Source organism: Nipponia nippon, unplaced genomic scaffold (assembly GCF_047370975.1).
Source record: "Nipponia nippon isolate SJK-2023a ecotype South Korea unplaced genomic scaffold, ASM4737097v1 scaffold_1, whole genome shotgun sequence".
Lineage (NCBI taxonomy): Eukaryota > Metazoa > Chordata > Aves > Pelecaniformes > Threskiornithidae > Nipponia > Nipponia nippon.
This window is the reverse complement of record NW_028262290.1, coordinates 167,364,559-167,385,330: the sequence shown is the minus strand read 5'-3', so window position 1 is coordinate 167,385,330 and position 20,772 is coordinate 167,364,559. Positions and strand designations below refer to the sequence as shown.

Sequence of the window (20,772 nt, the reverse complement as noted above, 5' to 3'; positions counted from 1 at the left end):
AGCAATCCAACCGCAGGCTCTTCTACTGTCGTAATCGTTCCTCAGCCCGAAAAACACGTCCCCATGGGCACACCGTCCCATTTACCCTCCCGCCTACAGAACGGCATAAGTTGCAAAATGGTGTTATAATTCAGAGTTCCATTTTTAGGCCATTTCTCCCGATCTTCCAAAATATAGGAAGGCCACCGCCGATTACAATACATAATTACTTTTATTTTAGTTAGGGGGTCACCACCAAATCTCTTCCAATGACTTAAAATACATCCTAACGGTGAATTTGCGGTGATTCCCCCTTGGGTAGATGGCAAGTTACCCTTTTTGTAACACCCACACAACAAGATGTCTTTTACGATCACAAAAACACCTAGGAGTACTCCGCAACCCAATCCTCGTGCTCCAGTTGTCACCGTAATATCGCACGGGGATAACCCGGGATATTCGGCTTCACAAGACCCTCCACCGATCTGTACCGCGAGCGGATACGAGTTACTCGGGGAGTGAACCCAAAATAAATTGGCAACGTCTTAGTTTTGGATGTCCGCTAGGTACTCACCACCCGCCGGGGGATCGCAAGACGGGAGTCCCCAAGGAAAGGCCTCCGGTGCCGGCCGGAGTCCGACCCACGATTCCCTCCGACTGCGGCTTCTCTGGCCGCCGTCCAGCCTCTGGCGCCGAGATGTTCCCTTTTATCGCTCCGGTAGCTCTCCCTCAAGGCTGGAGCCGTTAGTTTGCCACGGTTCGTTACTTAGACGAACACTTCCAGATCTCTTCGCTCCCCCCCAAATGCCTTTCCCGAGGCACAGGTGGTTCGGAGCTTTGCTAACTGCAGTATCCCTCTTTCTGCAGGACATCACCGAGACCCCCAGGGCTGCCCTGCGGCCCGGGCACCCCATAGCACCCCCCGGCACCCCATAACGCCCCCCGACACCCCAGGACCCCCCCTGCGCTGGCAGCCACAGCCCCCCCCATCCCATCCCCCCCATCTCCATCCCATCCCCATCTCCATCCCATCCCCATCCCCATCTCCATCCCATCCCCATCCCATCCCCATCTCCATCCCATCCCATCCCATCCCATCCCATCCCATCCCCATCCCACCCCATCCCCACCCCATCCCCATCCCATCCCCATCCCCACCCCATCCCCACCCCATCCCCATCCCCATCCCCATCCCATCCCATCCCATCCCATCCCCACCCCATCCCCATCCCATCCCATCCCATCCCCATCCCCATCCCCATCCCCATCCCCATCCCCATCCCCATCCCATCCCATCCCATCCCATCCCATCCCATCCCCACCCCATCCCCATCCCATCCCATCCCCATCCCCATCCCCATCCCCATCCCATCCCATCCCATCCCCATCCCATCCCATCCCCACCCCATCCCATCCCCACCCCATCCCATCCCCACCCCACCCCATCCCGGGGGCAGGGGGATGCCGTGTGCCCCACATCCAGCCACCCCCTCACCCATTCTGGGGTGCTGCTGTTGAACGGCCCCTCCTGGAGCCGGGACTGCGGGAAGGAGCCGGAGGCCGGCGGGGATGGAGCAGGGATGGTGGCGGTGGCCAGGGGGACAAGGTGTGGCAGGGACGTGGCAGAGGGGGGTGGCAGGGGGGCACGGAGGGGGCCTGGGCCTGGCAGGGGCTGCCCCACGGCTCTCCCCTGCCCTGGGCACCCCCTGTGCCGAGCACGAGGCACCCGGCGTCTCCCCAAGGCGCCCGAGCGAGCGGGACGGCGCCGGGGGAGGGGTTGGTGCGGCCGCCCGTGGGGGCTGCAGGGGGTCTGGCTGCTGCGCCGGGGCCGCGGGGCGGAGGGGATCCCCCACCGTGGACCACGGACCCCAGGGACGGGGAGAGCTGTGTGCCATGGATCCCGGGACAGGGAGAGCTGTGTGCCACGGATCCCGGGACAGGGAGAGCTGTGTGCCACGGATCCCGGGACGGGGAGAGCTGTGTGCCACGGATCCCGGGACGGGGAGAGCTGTGTGCCATGGATCCCGGGACAGGGAGAGCTGTGTGCCATGGATCCCGGGACAGGGAGAGCTGTGTGCCACGGATCCCGGGACAGGGAGAGCTGTGTGCCACGGATCCTGGGACAGGGAGAGCTGTGTGCCACGGATCCCGGGACAGGGAGAGCTGTGTGCCACGGATCCCGGGACGGGGAGAGCTGTGTGCCACGGATTCCCTGGGGACAGGGAGAGCTGTGTGCCATGGATTCCCGGGGACAAGGGGGAGGCTCTGCCAGGTCCCTCCAGCCCGGGTGGGGAAGGCCAGGGCTGCCTGGTCGTGGGCTGGGGAATTCCCGTGCCCAGCACGCGAAGCCCTCCTCACCCAGCAGTGCCGGCTCCCCAGGGCTGCCCCACGCCGCGGGGAACGGGCCGTGGCACCCCGGCACAGGGTAGGTCAGGGATTCGGGGCTTCCCTGTCCTTGCCCAGCACCTCCCAGCTCCTTAGCAGGGCTTTCCCCACTGGAGGACCCTCCTTTTCCCACCCCTCAGTGGTTGGCCCTGCGGGCAGCACCGTCCCTTGCCTCGGGGTGGCACAGGCCACTGGTTCACCCAGGATGCCGCCGGTGGATGCCATTCCCTCCCGGGATGCGCTGGTGGATGCCATTCCCCCCCGGGACGTGCCGGTGGATGCTCGTTCCCAGCACGACCTGCCTGGCACAGCCCCTGGCTGCCGGCGGTGCGGCTGGGCAGGGTTCCCCCCGCGAGCACTGGAGGGGGGTCCCTCCCTGGGGGCAGTCGCACCCACGAGGGGGCAGAGGAGCAGGGCCAAACCCCGCTCTGCCCAGAGACGTTCCCACCCGCATTTCCCCCAGGTCTGGGGCGTGCTCCGAGGGGAGCTCCAGGAGTCACCCCCCGGCTCCTCTCCCCAGGGCATTCCTGGGCCGGAGCCCGGTCCTGCACCAGCAGCACGAGACCCCGCAGGAGCCAGCGTGGTTCGGGGCCCGGGGCCCAGGGAGCTGGGGAGCCCGTGGGGCACGGAGGCACGGGCTTTGGCTGGAGAGTGACCTCGAGGGCCGTGCCACCCCGGCGCAGCGGCCAGTGCACGCCAGGCGCGATGGCAGAGCCTCCCCTGCCATGGCGACCCGCTGCGACCCCAGCGTCTGCCCGCAGCTCCCCGCTTCTCGTGGGGGACGGCAGAGGAGCCGCCGCCATCCGCAGCCAGGACGCGCCGAGCCCGGGGCAGGCCCTGACAAGATGGGGGTGGGAGCGTGGCGGAGGGCAGGAGGGGACGGCCAGCGACGGCAGAGCGGTGCGTGGGCGCACGGACCCCTGCCCCGAGCTGCGGCATGGGGGGTCCGGCTGGAGCCCCTGGGCCCTGGCCAGTCCCCTTCATCCCCCCAGGCGGGCAGGAGCTGCCGGCCAGCCCGGGGCTCACCGCACGCACCCGGGGCCGGCTGCTCACTCCTGCTGGTGCCCAGCGCCGATGCTCCCTGAAATGGGGCTGATGGTCCCCACGCCCGGTGCTCCCCACAGCCGGGGCTGATGCTCCCGGTGATTCCCGGGGCCTGGGGCTGCCGGTGCCCGGGACTGATGCTTCCCGTGCCCAAGGCTCCCCCTGACCGGTGCAGATGCTCCCCATACCCAGTGCTCCCCATAGCCGGGGCTGATACTCCCGGTACCCGGGGCTAATGCTCCCGGTGCCCGGTGCTCCCCATGACTGGTGCCGATGCTCCTGGTGCCTCAGGCTCCCCATGACCGGTGCCAATGCTCCCGGTGCCTGGAGCTCCCCATAGCCGGGACTGATGCTCCCGGTGCCTGGTGCTGGTGCTCCCCATGATTCCCAGTGCTCAGGGCTGCTGGTGCCCAGGGCCGATGCCCCCGGTGCCCGGTGCTCCCCACAGCCGGGACTGATGCTCCCGGTGCCCGGTGCTCCCCATGACCAGTGCCTATGCTCCTGGTGTATGGGGCTCCCAGTGCCCGGGGCTGATGCTCCCTGCAGTTCCCAGTAACCAGGGCTGATGCTCCCCGCCATTCCCGGCGCCCGGGGCCAATGCATCAGCTGATGCTCCCCACGATCCTCGGTGCCCGGGGCTGCCGGTACCCGGGGCTGATGCTCCCTGCCATCCCTGGTGCCCGGGGCTGATGCCCCCCACCATTCCCAGTGCCAATGCCCCCGGTGCCCAGTGCCGATGCCCCGGTACCCGGTGCCGGTGCCCCCCGCCACCCCCGGTGCCGATGCCCCGGTACCCGGTGCCGGTGCCCCCCGCCACCCCCGGTGCCGATGCCCCGGTACCCGGTGCCGGTGCCCCCCGCCACCCCCGGTGCCGATGCCCCGGTACCCGGTGCCGGTGCCCCCCGCCACCCCCGGTGCCCGGTGCCGATGCCCCGGTACCCGGTGCCGGTGCCCCCCGCCATCCCCGGTGCCGATGCCCCGGTACCCGGTGCCGGTGCCCCCCGCCACCCCCGGTGCCGATGCCCCGGTACCCGGTGCCGGTGCCCCCCGCCACCCCCGGTGCCCGGTGCCGATGCCCCGGTACCCGGTGCCGGTGCCGGTGCCCCCCGCCACCCCCGGTGCCGATGCCCCGGTACCCGGTGCCGGTGCCCCCCGCCACCCCCGGTGCCCGGTGCCGATGCCCCGGTACCCGGTGCCGGTGCCCCCCGCCATCCCCGGTGCCGATGCCCCGGTACCCGGTGCCGGTGCCCGCCGCCGCCCGCCGCGGTCCCGCCCCCGCCGTCCCCTTCCGGGCCCGCCCCGGCCGCGGCTCCGCCGGCGCCATCCGGGCGCTCCGTGCGGGGCCGTTCCGGGAAGCCGCCGCGGCCCGGGCAGCGATGCAGCCGGTAAGGCCGAGCGGGACCCCCGGGACCCCCGGAGCGGTGCCGGTCGCGGTGCCGGTGCCGGTCGCGGTGCCGCGCCCCCGGGCTGCTCCTGAGGCCCGCCGGCCCCGCGGCTCTTGGTCCCGGCGTGCGGGGTCCGGGGCAGCCCCCGGCGCCGGCAGGGAGCGGCCGTGCGGGCACCGAGACCCCGCAGCCGCCGGCGTCCCCGGAGCCCGGTGTCCCGGCGGGGGCTGCGTGCGGCCCCAGCGCTCCGGTCCCGGGCATCGCCCCTCGCCCCGCCGCGGGGGGAACCGGCCCCTCGGGCCCGGGCCTGCCGGGCGCGGCCGGGGTCACCGCAGCCCGGGGGCCCCCGCACCGGGGCGTTTCGGGAGCCAGGGGCGACGGCGGGGGCGGGCGATGCCGGCTCCCCTCAGCCCCCGCTCCGCTTCGCAGGGCGCGGTGACGTTCGAGGACGTGGCCGTCTACTTCTCCCCCGAGGAGTGGGTAGAGCTGGCGGCCTGGCAGCGGGAGCTCTACCAGGAGGTGATGATGGCCAACTACGACCTGGTTGCCAGCCTGGGTAAGGATGCGCCCCCGGGGAGCCCGGGCAGGCAGCCGGCAGCGCCGCCGGGCTGGGAGCACGTCCCGAGGCTGAGCCGGGGGGTCCCGAGGCTCAGACAGGGGTCCCGAGGCTCAGCTGGGGGGTCCCAAAGCTCCGCCGGGGGTCCGGAGGCTGAGCCGGGGGGTCCGGAGGCTCAGCTGGGGGTCCGGAGGCTCGGCCAGGGGTCCTGAGGCTCGGCTGGGGGGGTCCCAAAGCTCAGCCGGGGGGTCGGGAGGCTCAGCCGGGGGGTCCCGAGGCTGAGCTGGGGGGTCCGGAGGCTCTGCCGGGGGGGTCTGGAGGCTCAGCCGAGGGGTCCCGAAGCTCCGCCGGGGGGTCCAGAGGCTCGGCCAGGGGTCTGGAGGCGGAGCCGGGGGGTCCGGAGGCTCGGCTGGGAGTCCCGAAGCTCAGCCGGGGGGTCTGCAGCCCGAGCCCCTCCAGCTGGCCGCAGGTGGGCAGAGCCCGACCTGCCGTCTCTCCCCGCAGAGCGGGGCTGCAGCGCGCCCGCTGCCCTCCCTGGGTTTGCCGAGTCCGTCCCCGGCGCGTGAGAAATAACGGCTCCGGGTGCCCCAGCCCCGCTGCTCCCCACCCCGGTGCGCCCTGGTTCACTGCCACGACCGTGGCTCCCGAGGGCCCTGGACACGGCAACCCCTTGGCCCCGCCGCTCCCGCAGCTGGCGTCCCCCAGGCATGTCCCCGCGGCCCCGGTGACGGCGACGCTCCTCGGGCGGCTCCGGGGATGCTGAGGTTTCTCTCCCATACAGGCCCCGAGTTCAAGCTCATCTACAAAATGGAGCCCGCGGAGGAGGGGTGCGGGGGGATCCCCTACGGCGGGGAGGACGGCGGAGCTCCTGACGCCTCTGGCACCTGTGAGTGACCGCGGGGACACCGGGCTGCGAAATTGGTGCCGGTTAAGTAACTTAGGGGTCCCCATACGGGGCCCAGTCTGACGTCCTCGCTGGCTGGGTGCGGGGGTCCCACCTCGCGCCCCGGGCCCGGTCGTCCCGTGGGCGTTGCAGGGGCGAGGGGAGGCTGCGGCAGGCGAGGGGCCGGTGCCGCGGGCGCGGGGACTGTCGTGGGTCCGTGCCGGCGGTGCCTCCGCGCCAGGACTCCCCCCACCATGGCCGCGCTCCTGTTCCCGACAGCTGCCTGGGGCACGACGGCCGGTGAGGACCTGTCTGAGGACGACAACCGGGGACGCTGGGTCCCGTGCGCGTCGCCGGCCGGGGCGGCCGAGGAGTTGGGGTGCCCCAGGCTCTGCTCCGACTGGTGCGACACGGAGCCGGGGGTCTGGGCCGGGGACGCCCCCCCGGCGCTGCCGGGGTGGGAGCGGGGGGAGCAGCCGCTGGAGGTGCCCGGGGCGGGGGGCGAGGGGCTGCTCATCTGCGGCACCTGCGGGCAGAGCTTTGAGGACAGGGCCGGGCTGAGCGCGCACCAGGGCGAGCACCTGCACCCGGCGCCCACCTACCAGTGCGGCGCCTGCGGCAAGGCGTTCCGCCACCGCTGCAACCTCCTGACGCACAAGAAGCACCGGGGCCGGCGCCAGCACGCCTGCACGGAGTGCAGCAGGACCTTCTGCTTGAAAGGCGACCTGCTGCGGCACCGGGCGAGCCACGGCGGCGAGGGCGGCTACACCTGCCCGCTCTGCGGGGACGGCTTCCGCCACAAGCGTGACCTGCAGGCGCACCGCAAGGAGCACGCCGGCGCCGCGCGCCGCAAGTGCCCCGAGTGCGAGAAACGCTTCGAGGACGAGGCCAGCCTGAGCCGGCACCGGGCCACCCACTGCGGGGAGCGACCCTTCCTCTGCGGGCGCTGCAACCGCAGCTTCAGCTGGAAGGAGAGCCTGATCATCCACCAGCGCAGCCACGCGCAGGAGCGCTCCCACAAGTGCCCCGACTGCGGCCGCGGCTTCAGCCGCAGCGGCAACCTGCTGGTGCACCAGCGCGTGCACACGGGCGAGCGGCCCTTCGCCTGCCCCCAGTGCGACAAGGCCTTCTGCAACAAGGCCAACCTCATCACACACAAGAAGCTCCACCGGCGCTACAAGACCTTCGCCTGCGCCCAGTGCCGGCTGGGCTTCAGCTCCAAGAGCAAGCTGCTGCTGCACCAGCGGGCGCACGGAGAGGGGGAGCGGGGGGCCCTCGGGGCAGGGGACGGCCCGACGGGCTGCCAGCAGTAGCTGTGGCCGCTTTCGAGCGTGGGAGGGTGCTGATTCCCCCGTGGAGGGGCCCGGGGGCTGCAGCGGGGCGGGGGGGGCCTCATCCTGCCCCCACGGGACGTGACTTGGCCTGTGCCCGTTGCCTCCTCCCCGGGGCTTGGCCCGGTGCACCTCCAGGACCCGTGAGCCCTGCGCTCCGCACCCCTTCGGACCTCAGAAAAACCCTCCAGGGCACTTCCCAGGTCTCCCAGTCCCCCCAGTGCCTTCCCCCTGCGGGGGGGAGTCCTCGTCGTCCGTGTTTAAAGCCAGGAGAGAGCGATGCGAGCGTGGGCGCTGGCCTCGTGCAGCGGAACGGAGGGACCTCATCCTGTGCTGGGGGAGGCAGCCCCGGGGCTCAGAGCCTCTCCCCGCTGCCCAGCATTTGGGCCTCGGTCTTCCCACAGAGGGGTGCTGGGGGACGAACAGCACCCTGACCCCCACCCCGACCCGCTCCCCCGGGCGCAGCTGCGCGCGGGCTCGGGGCTCGGAGGGACGGGGCAGCTCCTGGGAGGTCCCTGTGGGGACACGGCTGTCCCCGTGCAGGTGTCCCCGTGGGAGCTGTTTCTGCCCCATAGCCCTGCCGAAGCGGGGGACGGACGGTGGGCAGCTGGGGTGGAGTGGGGAGGGGGCCGTGGGGCTACGAGCGGGACCCCCGGGCTCCGCTCCCCTGTCCGGTCTCCTGCCGGGGAGCGGAGCGGGGCCGCGGTCGAGGCGGTGAAGTGGGCAGAGCTGGCGGGGTGGCAGGAGGGGCTGTGTCGGGCCCCAAGGAGCTGTGTCGGGCCCCAAGGAGCCAGTGGCCTCGCTGGGTGAGGGGCTTCCCGCCCTCCGCAGCACTGCAGGACCCAGCGGGCCGGGGGGCTGCCGGGGGTGCAGTGTCCTGCGGCGGTCACCGCGCCAGGCGGCTCTCGAGGGCGAGGACGTCTGCGTGTTGGGAAGGCGGCTGTGCGCGGCCGGAGCGCTGGGGGTCCCCCGGCCAGGCAGGGGGGAGGTGGGGGTCTGGCAGGGCGATGGGCGCAGGAGAAGCGCCCAGCGTAGGGTGTCGTGAGCGTCGCCCTGTTCCTCGGGCACCGCGATCCCCCCCACCTGCCGACGCGCCGGGCTCCCGGTGGGACCAGGGCACCCCGCTGCCCCGCCGGGACCCGCCGCCGCCTTCTGAACCGCTCTGGACCTTGGTTTGAAATGGGGGGCAGTGCCGGGGAGCAGGGACCGCTCCTCCCAGTTCTAGGGAGCGCGGCCACCCAGTTGGCCTCGTGGCCGGTGGCTTTTCCCTCGAGCGCTACGCTGCACCGGTTCCCCTGTCCCCGCGTAGGGCTCCGTCGGTGCGTTTTGAGTCACGGAGCACCACGTTGTCAGTGTTTTCTCATGGTTTAATAAATCCCTTTTGCAGAAATGTGGCTGTGGGTTTGGGCGAGCGGCCGCCGGTGCCACGGCAGCGCCCTGCGAGTGGCGCGGCCCAGGAGCGAGAGGAGCCGGGGGGGGGGGGCGGCTGCAGGTGGGGAAGGAGCGGCTCCTGGCTGGGGGTGCAGGGGAGGGGGATTGCTCTCCTCCTCCTCCTCCTCCGGTGCAGGACCGCTCAGCCCAGCCTTACCCGCTCCTTGCCCTGGCATTGCCCAGGGACCCCCAAATGTGCCTGTTCCCGGGGGACTCGCTGCAGTTGGACTGGACGGTCGTTGTAGGTCCCTTCCAGCTGAAATGTTCCGTTCCGTTCCCTATTAATTACGGCCTCGGAGGCGAGGTGCATCGGAGAGAAGCTGCAGCAACCAGCGCTCACACTGGGGTGACCCCCTGCCCAGGTGGGGCAAGTGCTGGCCCCGCGAGCCCCTGCGCTCGCTCGCTCCCACCCTGGGAGCCCTGCGGTGGCCGTCTGTGCCCCGGGCTCCTGCGCTGCCGCTCGGGGTCACGTCGGCCCCGCTCCCGTCCTCCTCCCCTCTCCCCCCAGGGCCGATGGCAGAGGCCGGGGGTGGGAATAAACGGGTCCGCGCTGCAGTTGGCACCCGCCCGCCGCCGTTGGCACCAGCTTTTCCGCCCCTGCGAAGCGGCCTCTGGGAGCTGCTGGTGCGGAGAGCTGGGAACGGCCGAGGCCAGCGGGACGGGGGGTTATCGAAGCCTTGCCAGGAATCAAAATCAGCCTGGGGGGCCGACCTGCCACGGCCGCCGGTGCCAGCACGGACGCTCGACCCCCCGCCAGCTGGACAATGCTTCGAAAAGGTAAATATCTCAGAAACGCTCAGCGGAGGAGAGGGCGGCGGGCGGGAGCGGCAGCAGGGCTCCAGCGCCTCGCAGCCCGAGCCGGGGCCCGCGGGCGTCTGCTGCCTGTGAGGAGGAGGAGGCGGCGTGCGTGGCGTCAGAGGCACGCCGGGTCCCGTGGCTCCTGCCCTGCGGCGAGGCTGACCGTGGCTGCGGTGCACGGGGCCGCCCTGTCCCGGCACAGCCCCGGCACTGTTCCCAGGGACGCTGTCAGGGCCGAGGTCTTGAGCCGGCTGCGTCCCTGCCGCCCCGCGGCACCCGCGCCCGGGCCTCGCTGGAGGCTGCTCCCGGTGCTGGGGGACTTCCCGTGGTGCCGCGGGAGGGACGGGGCACCCGCACCAGCCCGAACGCTGCGGGGGCCCCGCTCAGGCCACGGCGCGCCTGAGTTCGCAGAGTCGGGGGGCGGCTGGGGACAGACAGACAGACAGACAGACATCCGAGGGGCTGGTGCCTGGTGGGAGCTGGGAGGGAGAGCAGCCGCCCGTGGGACACCCCGCTCCGCTGCCCCCCCGAGCTGCCTCTCCAGGAGTGGGCACAGGTCCCCGGGGGTTCCCCCTGCCCTGGGCACGGAGCCGCCGGGGCTGAGCCGTGTCCCGTCCTGGCACCCACGGTCCCAGCCGCGGCAGCCTCCGGCAGGGAAGGGACGTCTCTCCTCGGCCCTGGTGCTGGACTCGAAGGCAAACACCACAACGAACACGCGGCCCGGGAGGGGTTGCCCGTGCCGGGGCGCCCGTGGTTCGCGTGGCTGCGTGTGCCGACTGCGGGTGTCGTCCCGACATGGAGTCCCTGGGGATGTGGCGCTCCCACCCAGCGTGGTGCTGCTCCCCGTCTCCGCTCAAAGAGGCTTCGGGGGACACCAAAGCTGCGCATCGAGGGGCTGCAGCCGGCTGCGGCCAAGCCGTCTGCTGCTCTGCGTGGGGCTTGGCCGCTCTCACCGTCTGCTGAGAGGTTTTGAGCCACGTGAAATCTTAGACGAAGGCTTTATAAATCACTGCGTTAATTGAATGGCTGCGGCAGAGCCTCAGGAGTGGTGGTGCTCCCGGCAACACCGGGCCGGCGGGTGCCTGCTCACCGCGATGTGCGGCGTCCAGCTCAGCGGGGGACCCTCGCTGCCTCTCTGCCAGCCGCTGCTCTGCTCACGCTGCCTGGCCCCTTACGCCCCACCGCACCAGGCGACACCAGAATTTCCTTTGGTTACTGGTGGTGGAATAACGGACAACGGCAGAAACAGCGAAGCCGACGCTGGACTCCGCCGGGGCTGTGAACCCCCTTCCCCATGGCCACGTTCGCTGCCCGGCCCCAGCCGTGAACTGGTGGGCGCTGGACCTGCACCCCGGCACTGCCGGGGGCTGCAAGGCCCTGGCTGGGGACGGGCACGAGCCTGGAGCCGCTGCCAGCACGGGCCGGTCACCCAGGTGCCCCCCTTGGTTTAGGGGTGCTGGGGGAGAAGCCGGTTAATTGTCCTCACGCAGCCCCTTTGCTGCCCCGAAGCCGCTCGCCCTCGGCGCCGGGTGCCAACACCTCTGGGCAGCGCAGCTCCCGCGTCCCCCTTGCCGTCCCCTCGGCCGCGCGCTGCCCGTGCTGGGGAGGGTGTCCCCGTCCCTGCAGCCCGTCCCCGGACCGGAGAAGCCAAGAAGAGCAGTGGAAGCCAGGGCTGCCCGGAGCAGGCAGGGAGAGGGGATGAGGAGGAGGCCGGGCTGCGACGCGGAGAGCTGGGTCCTGGGGATGGCAGGGGTGGGAGCAGAAGGGATGGCGTGCCAGGGCGGCGCGGTGATGCATGGCGGCGTGGAGCGGCACTGGAGTGGGCAGGGAGCTGGCACACCCCGTGCCGTGCCACGCGTGGCCCTGGCCCCGCTTTTGTGAGAGCTGAAGCTCACGAAACCTGGCTCGCTGGCATGGTGGCTCGCTCAGTGCCGGGATTTAAATGCCAGGAGCTTGTGGGAGGCGAAGGCTCCGCCACGTTCGGCATCGCAGCATCGACGGGACGGGCACCCTCCGCCTCAGGTCCTGCTCCTGCCTTCGCAGCAGTGGCCGCCGTTTCCCCTCTGCGGCCCCTTCCCAGACCCCCCGGCTGCTCCGGAGGCCGCCCCGGCCCCAGCGCCAGGCCAAGGGGTGCAGAGGGAGGCAGAGCAGTGGCAGGGTTTAGGGAGCTCGGGGTGTCGGACACGGGGCCCTGCTCCGGGCTGGTCCCCGCTGCTCCGAGCGCCGCATCCTGCGCTCCTCCCCCCTGGCTCACCCACCCCTGCCCCGCACCCCTGCCCGGGCTGTCCCCAGCCCCGCTGCCGGGCGGGTGGCAGGCCGGCGGCACGTTCCCCTCGTCCCCTCACATGGCGGATCTCTCCCTCTGCCCTTGCCGGCACCCAGACCCAGCACCCCGGGACCCTGCACCCCTTCCCGCCAGCTCCGGCGCGGCGCGGCGTGGCTTCCCTGCCGGCCTCCCCCAGCCGCTCCATCACACCCATGTCCCCGTGTCCCCGTGTCCCCTCATCCCACTGCAGTTCATCACCCGCTGGATCCTCTGCGAGCTGACGTGCGTTACCGTTACGACTGCTTATCGCACACAAGTGTACCGCGGTCCCCGTAACGCACCCTGCTCCCGGTGGCGCTGGCTGCTCCGGGCTGCACTGGGCTGCGTGGCCCCTGCCACGGGGGGACGGGGGGGCACCCTGGGCTGGGCTCAGCAGCCCGCCTGCACCCGCTCTGGACCGGGGTTCACCAGAGCATCCCGGCCTGGGGGGACCAGAGCATCCCAGGGCACTGGAGCATCCCGGACTGGGGATACTGGAGCATCCTAGTGGGCACCAGAGCATCCCAGAGGGCACTGGAGCATCCTGGCCCGGGGACACCAGAGCATCCCAGAGGGCACTGGAGCATCCCATGGGATGCTGGAGCATTCCAGGGGGCACTGGAGCATCCCGGCCCAGGGACACCGGAGCATCCCGGGGGGCACTGGAGCATGCTGGGGGGCACCAGAGCATCCTGTCCTGGGGACACTGAAGCATCCCGGGGGGCACTGGAGCATACTGGGGGGGGGGCACTGGAGCATCCCGGGCAGGGCACACTGGAGCACCCTGGACACCCCGGAGCAGTGCGGGGCCAGGGGCCACCGGAGCAGCCCGGGGGGAAACACCGGAGCACCCGGACACACCAGAGCATCCCGGGGGGGGGGGCACATCAGAGCATCCCATCCTGGGGACACCGGAGCATCCCGGGGCGGGGGGGGGCGGGGCACTGAAGCACCCCGGCGGGGCCACCGGAGCAGCCGGCCCGGACACACCGGCGCAGCGGAGCCTCCCGGTGCCGGGGCCGCCCCGGGCGGGGCGGGGCCTCCCCCTCCCGGCAGGCAGCGGGGCGGGAGCCCTTTGTCTGCCGGCCCCGCCCCCCCCGCTCCGCTCCGGCCGCGGCCATCGGCGCCGGGCCCCCGCGAGCGCCGCCGGTGAGGGCGGGGCGGGGGGGGGGGAGCGGGGCCGGGGCCGGGGCCGGGGCCGGGGCTGCGGCGGGGGCTGAGCGCCCCCGGCCCTGCGACCCCAGAACCGAGCCCCAGCGCTGGGGGGGGGGGGCTCAGCCCGGGCGGGGGGGGCGGGGGTGCCGGGGGTCCCCTGCCCCGGGGCGGGCGTCGGGGCCGGGGGCATCGCCGCCAGCACCCCGGCAGGGCCCGGGGCGGCGAGGGGAGCGCCGAGCCCCCCGCGCTCTGCCGCCCGCCGCAGCCCCCCGAGGGACGGAGCCCGGCTGCCGTCGGGGTGCCGGGCACGGCCGGCGTCGTCTTGAAGCGTCCGCCATGAGACCGGGAGAAGGAGCCCCAAGAGACCAGCGCGACGCTCGCCATCGCGCGCCTCGCCAGCGCCGGGCTGCTCTTGGCGAGGGATGGCTTCTGGCCCGGCTTGGTTGGGTCGGGGCCCGGTGCGAGCCAACGCTTTCAGCCGCAGCCTCGCGGTGCCGGCTCCTTCTCCAGCCGAGCCCCGGACCGCAGCGACGCCCGCGATGGGTGCAGGGTCCATGGGCGCAGGGCCAGCGTGGGCGCAGGGGCTGTGCCGTGGGCGCAGGGGCCGCGCCGTGGGCACGGGGCCGCCATGGGCACGGGGCTGGCGTGGGTGCGGGACGGGCGTGGGTCGCCTTCCCCGGGGCCCAGGAGGGGGGACGGGATGGGACGGGGAGTTGCGGGTTTGCGGTTTCGAGGGTGCCGGTTTCAGGGAGCTGCGTGGACTTCAGCCGGCTCCTGCCGAAGCTCACCCGAAATTCCCTGGCCGGGGGCACAGTGGGATGGGGCAAACCCCGGGGGTAAACCTCTCCCGTTCGGAAACAACCAAACCCCGAGCACCCCCGAGCACCCTGCTCCATCCAGCCCCAGGCACCCTCCGCACCCTCCTGTCCCCCGGCGCTCGCAGGGGCCCCTCGGTGGGACCCCGTCCCGCCGAGCAGGGTGTCCTTGGAGTGGGCAGGCCAGCGCGGGCAGGAGGAGGAGGCGGAGGGCAGCCAGCCTCCATCTCCTCTCCCAAACTCGTCTGGGGCTGCTCCCGGTGCTGCCGGTGCCTTTGGCACGACGCCTGCGTTGGCCTGGCGTGGCAGCCAGCGGCGGAGGGGGCTGCGCGGGCGGCTGTGGGTCCCGGGGGCTGGAAACAAGCGGCCGGTGCCGGGGCTGCCGCCTGTCCCTCCCGGCAGCGGCGCTGGGTCCAGCGCTTGCCCCAGAGCGTGGCTGGGTCAATGCCCAGCTTTGTCCCAGTGCTGGTCCCAGTGGCTCGGGGCACCAGCGCCGGTCCCAGGCCGAGGGGCCGTGTTCGTGCAGGCAGCATGTACCCCGTACCGCTGCTGCCGCTGCCGGGCTGGAAGGAGCGGCTGTGGCGGCAATTTGGGTGATGGTGGGGCGCGCTGGCACCGTCCCGTGCCGCCCTGTGCTGTGGAGCCCCTGCGACATCCTCCTCAGCCCCGCTGCTGGCAGCGGCTTCCCGGGGTGGATGTGAGGTGCTGGGGGTCTGGGGAAGCGATGGAGCGGGGGAATCGGCACGGCACGGCCATGCCGGAGCGGGGAGCCCGGAGGTCAGTGTCCTCCGGAGCGCCCGTGGGTCTGCGGGCGCTCCCTGGGAGCGGGGGGGCTGGAAGGAGACTTTCCCGTCCCTCGGGCAGGTTCTTCTGGAGGGAGCGCTGGGAGCCCTGACGATGGAGCGAGAGGAGAAGCCGTTTGGGGGGGACCCGCAGCACGCGAGGCTCCGGGGGACGCCCGACACCTGCAGCACAGGTGAGGCTGCCAAAAGCTCCGGCGGGGACCCGGCTGCCCTGGCACCACAGGGGCTTCGCAGCCCCCGCCAGGCCCTGGGACCCCCGGGGCTGAGCTGCCGCGTCCTGTGGCGCCGAGCGTGGTGCTGGCGTGGGGGACATCGTGCCCAGCGCCGGACCCCGGCGTGGTTTCGGCAGGGCCAGGGTCCCGCTGGGCAGCAGGGAGGGACTGGGGCAGTTGCTGCCCGCGGCTGGGTGGGGGTCCATGGCTCGATCCCCTGCTTTCCCCCCGTAGTGCCCACAGGGGAGGGATCATGCCCCCGTGCCCGGCTGCGGAGGGAGCGTGGAGCCTGTGGCGGCACTGCTTGCAGCCACCGGTGCGATGCCAGGCTGCCTGCGCTGCCCAGGAACCCGAGAGCAGCTTTGTCTTCCTCAGGAACGGGCTGGGCCGGCGCGAAGCCTGAGGTCGTGGTGAAAACAGAGCTGGAGGATGAGTCCTACGTCGGCTGTCCCCAGGATGCCACCGTCCCCAGTGTCCCCAGCGCCTCCAGCACTGGTGAGTGCGGCGGGCGGCTGGGGGAGGGCTGGGAGCTCAGCGGGACCCGCAGGGGTTGGAGTCCCCTGTCCCGTACCGACGGCTCCGGGTGACGTCCGCGCGGGAAAGGCCATTGAACCAGGGAGCTTTGCTGGGACAGTGCATGCCCAGTGCCGTTCGGTAACTGGGAATTCCCTTCTGGAGGAAAAGGAGCCGTTCCTTGTCTTGCGTAACCAATGTTTAATAACTCCGGGTGTTCGGATCCCCGCGGTTCCGTGGCTGGGGCGCCCCGTGTTTCCCTGGGGATTAGGCGTCCCCGCACGGGGAGATGCCCAGTGGCTGCAGGCAGCTCCTGGGAACCTGGGATTAAAAAGCAGAGAGCTGGAGCCGGTGCCGGCGCGGGCAGAGCGCGGGGACGTCCCCGAGCGCTCGGTGCCTTCCCTCCCCAGACATCAAAGCGGAGGTCGTCGTTAAAAGCGAGCCGGAGGACGAGGTGTACGGCGGGTTCTGCCATGGCCCCCAGGACGGGGACGTGCCCCACCGCCCTGCTGCCTGTGAGTGGGGCTGGGGGCTGGGGGGGCCGCGGGGCAGCGGGGGGCCGCGGCTGGGGGGGCTGGGCGCTTTGCAGGCTGCTGGCGGTGCGGGCACCGGCCGGGCACGGGGGTGTGGAAGAGCCGCCCCCCCCGATCCCCAGCTCCCACCCGCCCGCACGGTCACTTCATCCCTTGGTGCCCGCTCCGCCCTGGGGGTGCTGCTGCCTGCTCTGCCTGCCTGTAAATGCTGCCTGTCGGGGCCGTCGGAGGCGGCCGTCCCGTGGCACCGGGGGCACGGTGACACTGTCCCGTGCCGCCCAGGGGATGGCGAGGCTCCGCGGGAGCCCCAGGAGAGCCCAGCGCTGCCCTCCCTGCCGCTGGTGCTGCCAGCTGGGCTCTGAAGCCCGGCCGCAGCTCCCCTGGCCCTGCCCGCGCCTGCCGCAGCACTGCGCGCTCTGCCTGCAGGCGACGCCAAGCCCGAGATCATCGTGAAGGTGGAGCCGGAGGAGGCGTCGTTCATCGGCTGCCCCCCAGGTCTGGGTGACCCGGGAGCTCCCGGCCACCACGGCGGTGCAGGTGAGCACCGGGGCTGCTCCGGGGGGTCCGGCGGGGCGGGGGGAGGCCTGGGGGCTCTCCCTGCCAGTCCCAGCTGGAACTCGGCCGTGAACCGGCTGCGGGTGCGGGGAGGCAATGGGCAGGCAGAGGCGGCTGTGCGGGTCCCACCGGTGCCCCGCGGGTCCCACCGCAGCCGCCCAGCCGCGGGAGCAAGGCCTGGGCTGCCGGCAAGCTTGGGGCAGCCTCGCCGCTGGCTTTCAGCAGTTGGGGGAGTCCCCGGGGCTGGGGCTGTACCCGATAGCGCTCCCACGGCCCCTGCAGACCCCGTCCCTCTCCCAGCCGCGTCCCAAACGCGGCAGAAAGCCGCAGGGAGGGTCCCCCGGTGCCGCTGCCAGCTGTCCGGGTGAGCTGCTTGTCGTGCGGGCACCAGCAGAGCTTTGCACTGCTCTTCTGCCTGTCCAGGCCGCCTCGGCAGCCAGAAATCAGTGCACGATTTGCACGTGTTGCACGAGGGGTCCGAGCACCTCCCCGGGGTCCCTGGGAGCGACGCCGTCCCTGCTGCCGGCGGCGCTGGGGGCGGCAGCCTGCCATCCCCTGCCCCGAGCTCCCGAAACGCACCCGCGGCTGCGAATCCCCCAGGGCTTTGCATCGGTCCCCAGCCTCCTCCGTCAGGAAATCCCAGCGCCGCGGCCCCGGCCCTGTGCTGGCCTCGCCGTCCTCGCTGCTGCCGCTCACCGTGTGCTGGTGCCACGGCGCGGGGGCTCTCCTCCTCCCGGGGCTCCGGAGGTGCCTCCCGCCACAGAAAAGGGACGCGGGCTGACGCTGTGGGGGGGTCTCGGCAGTTTTGGCTTTGGAGGAGCGATGGCACATGGCACCTTTGGGTGCTCTGGCACCCGGCGGTGGGTTGGAGGGAGGTGTGGGACCCGGCTGGGTGCCGAGGACGGGGCGGCTTCGTCCAGCTCCTCCATCACCCAGACGCGCTCGGACGCCTTAACCCAGCCCCGGAGCCGGGACCCTGCGGCTCCCAGCCAGCCTCGCCGCAGTGCCAGGGAGCGGGGGGGGGAGCTCTGCGGCAGCCTCGGTGTGGCGAGGTAACAGCGGGGCTCCCCTTCTCTTGGCAGATGGCGACGGTGAGCGGCGTCCCAAGGAGGAGCCCGAGGAGGTGAAACCGGAGGCGGCCGAGCTGGAAAAGAGTCTGGGGGCTGCCTCGAGGGGCTCCCTCGGGCCCCGGCCCCGCGTCAGCCAGTGGACGGTGCGGCAGGCGCAGGGCGCCGTGGCCGAGCTCCGGTGCAGCCCGGCGGCGCCCGAGGGGCTGCGGGCCACCCCCGAGCTGCAGGGGCTCGGCCTGGAGAAGGGCACAGCTCCGCTGGCGCCGGCGAGCGATGCTGGGCAGAAACCCCCCTCTGCCTGCAGGGTGGGCAGCGCCACGGCTCCCGGCGCTGAGCCGGCGCGGCGTCCCCGCAGCCACGCAGCCGAGCGTCCCTTCGCCTGCAGCGAGTGTGGGAAGAGCTTCCAGCACCGGGGGAACCTCATCACCCACCTGCGGGTGCACACGGGGGAGAAGCCCTTCGCCTGCACCGTCTGCGGCAAGAGCTTCAGCCAGAAGGGCGACCTGATGCGGCACCAGCGCATCCACACCGGCGAGAAGCCGTTTGAGTGCACCGTCTGCGGCAAGAGCTTCTGCTCCAAGCAGACCTTCGTCCTGCACCAGCGCATCCACACCGGCGAGAAGCCCTTCACCTGCACTGAGTGCGGCAAGAGCTTCAACCGCAAGGCCAACTTCATCACCCACCAGAAGATCCACCGCGGCGAGCGCCCCTTCATCTGCGCCGAGTGCGGCAAGGGCTTCTGCGCCAAGAAGACCTTCATCCTCCATCAAAAGATCCACATCGGCGACCGGCCCTTCGGCTGCTCCGAGTGCGGCAAGAGCTTCAGCCGCAACGGCGACCTGACGCGGCACCAGCGCATCCACACCGGCGAGCGCCCCTTCGCCTGCGCCGACTGCGGCAAGTGCTTCAGCCACAACGGCGAGCTGATCAAGCACCAGCGCATCCACACCGGCGAGAAGCCCTTCGCCTGCACCGAGTGCGGCAAGAGCTTCAACCGCAAGGGCACCCTCATCACCCACCAGCGCATCCACACCGGCGAGCGCCCCTTCGTCTGCCCCGAGTGCGGCAAGACCTTCAACCTGAAGACCACGCTGATGAAGCACAAGCGCATCCACACGGGCGAGCGGCCCTTCACCTGCCTGGAGTGCGGGAAGAGCTTCAAGTACAAGGGCAACCTCCGGACCCACCACCTCACCCACACGGTGGAGCGGGTCTACCCCTGCACCGAGTGCGGCAAGATCTTCAGCCACAAGAAGGAGCTGACGGTGCACCAGGGTGTGCACACGGAGGAGAGGATCCTCTCCTGCTACCGGGAGGGAGAGTCCTTCAACCCCTTCCTCCCCGTGCACCCGCTTCTCCTCTCCTGCGCCCAGCTCCCGGTGCCGCTGGAAGCCTTGTCCAAGTACAAGTAGAGGGCTGGCAGCGGCGGGGAGAGCCCAGTGCCCTGCCCGTGGCACGTCCCCGTGGCGGGAGCGGCGACAGGAGGAGCGATGCCAGCGCTGGAGACTTAGACCTGCGGCGGCGGATCGGGGCCGGTGGTTTCCCCGGCTGTTGGGCGCCGTGGTGGAGGTCCCGGCTGGGGATGCCGCCGGCTTTCGGCGGCGCTGGAGGAGCTGCCCCGCTCCGGCTGGGGCCAGTGGCCACGACATGCGGTCGGGCTGGGACCTGGAGCGAGCAGACCGGTGCTCTGGCATCGCGCCGGCACTGTTTGCGTCCCCGGGTTGTGGGGGGCTTCGTCGTCCCCCGCCCGAGAGCCGCCGTCTCGCTTGCTGTTTGGAAACGTTTTAGAAGTGAATTGCAAGGGGTGGATGCGAGGACGGGATCACCTCACCCCTCCCCGGGCACAGCCCTTTGCCGCGGCGCGCTCCCTGCGGGACGGCTGACCCTGGCTCCGGGACGGCTCAGCACCCCCAGTCGTTTCCCACAACTCCCATCGCCGTTTCCCGAGCCGTGGGTTTGGGATCCTTCCTTCCCCGGCGCCTGCTGCGTGCCTGGGTTTCTGGCTCCGGCCGGTGCATCCCCCGGGGCTGGCACCGCTCCCGGCCGCCCCTCGCCCTGCGCCCGCCAACGCTGTGAAACGGCCGGCAAAAACCTTTTCTTTTTGGCAGCCCCGGCCCCAGCGCAGCTCCCAAAGCTCTGTTTCATTCTCCTGGGAATTACGGTGCCCATCAGCTCCCCTGTCGGCATCTCCGGCACGGGCTGGTTGGAAGGGACCTTCCCTGGCCCCGCGATCCTGGTGCGGGGCAGCAAACACATCCGCGCCTGGGGAAGGGGCTCTGAGGAAAGATGGGGCTTTTATAGCGTGGGCGAAGGGGCTGCGGGGCCGGGGGGCGCGGGTTGTTCCCGGCAAACCTCTTCCCGTGGCCGGCGGCCAGGGGTTCTGCGAGGGGGAATTTTGGAGGGGCCGTGGCAGCGAGAGGCTCCGGGGGCTGCCCAGCAGCCTCGCCGCCTTGCCCTGCGGCTCGAGGCGACGCTCAGCGCTTCCTTGCCTCAGTTTCCCCATCTGTAAAATGGGTATTCACCACTTGCTGTCACCACCTCCCCGGGCGGTGGGAGGGTTAACCCCTTCCTGACCGCGCAGAGCCCCAGGGGACGGCGAGTGCTGGGCCGGGGGCCGTCACCGCCACTGGGGACTGGGGGGGCTTAGCTGGCGCGTGAGAAACCCCCCAGCGAGCCCGTGAGATGCGGCGGGCGAGGACCCCCTCTATTTATAGCCCCACTCTTTTCTTTTCTAATCTAGAAACTAATAAAAAGTGAAAACTGGTGTAAGAGAGCCCGTTTGCCTGGCGCAATTTGCTGCTCGTTTTTTCTGCTCGCCGTGGGAGCTGCGGGACCCCTCGTCCCTCCTTGCCGGGGGGTTCCTGCCACCTCCGCCTCGCCCCGGCACCCAGCACCCGCCGGCCCGGCTGCCGGTGACCGGGGACCGTCTCGGGAGTCGGTGCAGACAGAGGGCGAGCGCTGGGCGGCCAAAAAGCGTCGCCCTCAGGGCGTGCGGTAGGGACCGGCTTCGAGCTGCCCT

The 20,772-nt window shown here is 71.7% G+C and overlaps 2 protein-coding genes across 2 annotated transcripts; both read left to right on the top strand.

Moving 5' to 3' along the window:
* Positions 1 to 4,708: 4,708 nt before the first annotated feature.
* LOC148057724 (uncharacterized) lies at positions 4,709 to 8,953 on the top strand. The gene is made up of 4 exons (XM_087733304.1): positions 4,709 to 4,793; positions 5,223 to 5,349; positions 6,131 to 6,235; positions 6,512 to 8,953. The coding sequence occupies exons 1-4, from the start codon at positions 4,785 to 4,787 to the stop codon at positions 7,543 to 7,545; spliced, it is 1,275 nt and encodes a 424-aa protein (XP_087589430.1). The 5' UTR covers positions 4,709 to 4,784; the 3' UTR covers positions 7,546 to 8,953.
* Positions 8,954 to 13,170: 4,217 nt separating this feature from the next.
* LOC148057723 (uncharacterized) lies at positions 13,171 to 20,526 on the top strand. Its single transcript, XM_087733029.1, has 6 exons — positions 13,171 to 13,246; positions 14,932 to 15,043; positions 15,458 to 15,577; positions 16,006 to 16,110; positions 16,555 to 16,665; positions 17,766 to 20,526. Exons 2-6 carry the CDS (start codon positions 14,965 to 14,967, stop codon positions 19,163 to 19,165), a joined length of 1,815 nt encoding a protein of 604 aa, XP_087589155.1. The 5' UTR covers positions 13,171 to 13,246; positions 14,932 to 14,964; the 3' UTR covers positions 19,166 to 20,526.
* The last annotated feature ends 246 nt before the right edge of the window (positions 20,527 to 20,772 follow it).

What these genes read in the sequence shown, in the direction of transcription:
- LOC148057724 (XM_087733304.1), top strand. An exon ending in CGACCTGGTTGCCAGCCTGG is followed by an intron (nt 5,350 to 6,130) that starts GTAAGGATGCGC and finishes TCTCCCATACAG; the next exon opens with GCCCCGAGTTCAAGCTCATC. An exon ending in TCCTGACGCCTCTGGCACCT is followed by an intron (nt 6,236 to 6,511) that starts GTGAGTGACCGC and finishes TGTTCCCGACAG; the next exon opens with CTGCCTGGGGCACGACGGCC.
- LOC148057723 (XM_087733029.1), top strand. Translation starts at nt 14,965, where the DNA reads ATGGAGCGAGAGGAGAAGCCGTTTGGGGGGGACCCGCAGCACGCGAGG. An exon ending in GCCCGACACCTGCAGCACAG is followed by an intron (nt 15,044 to 15,457) that starts GTGAGGCTGCCA and finishes TGTCTTCCTCAG; the next exon opens with GAACGGGCTGGGCCGGCGCG. An exon ending in CGGCCACCACGGCGGTGCAG is followed by an intron (nt 16,666 to 17,765) that starts GTGAGCACCGGG and finishes TTCTCTTGGCAG; the next exon opens with ATGGCGACGGTGAGCGGCGT.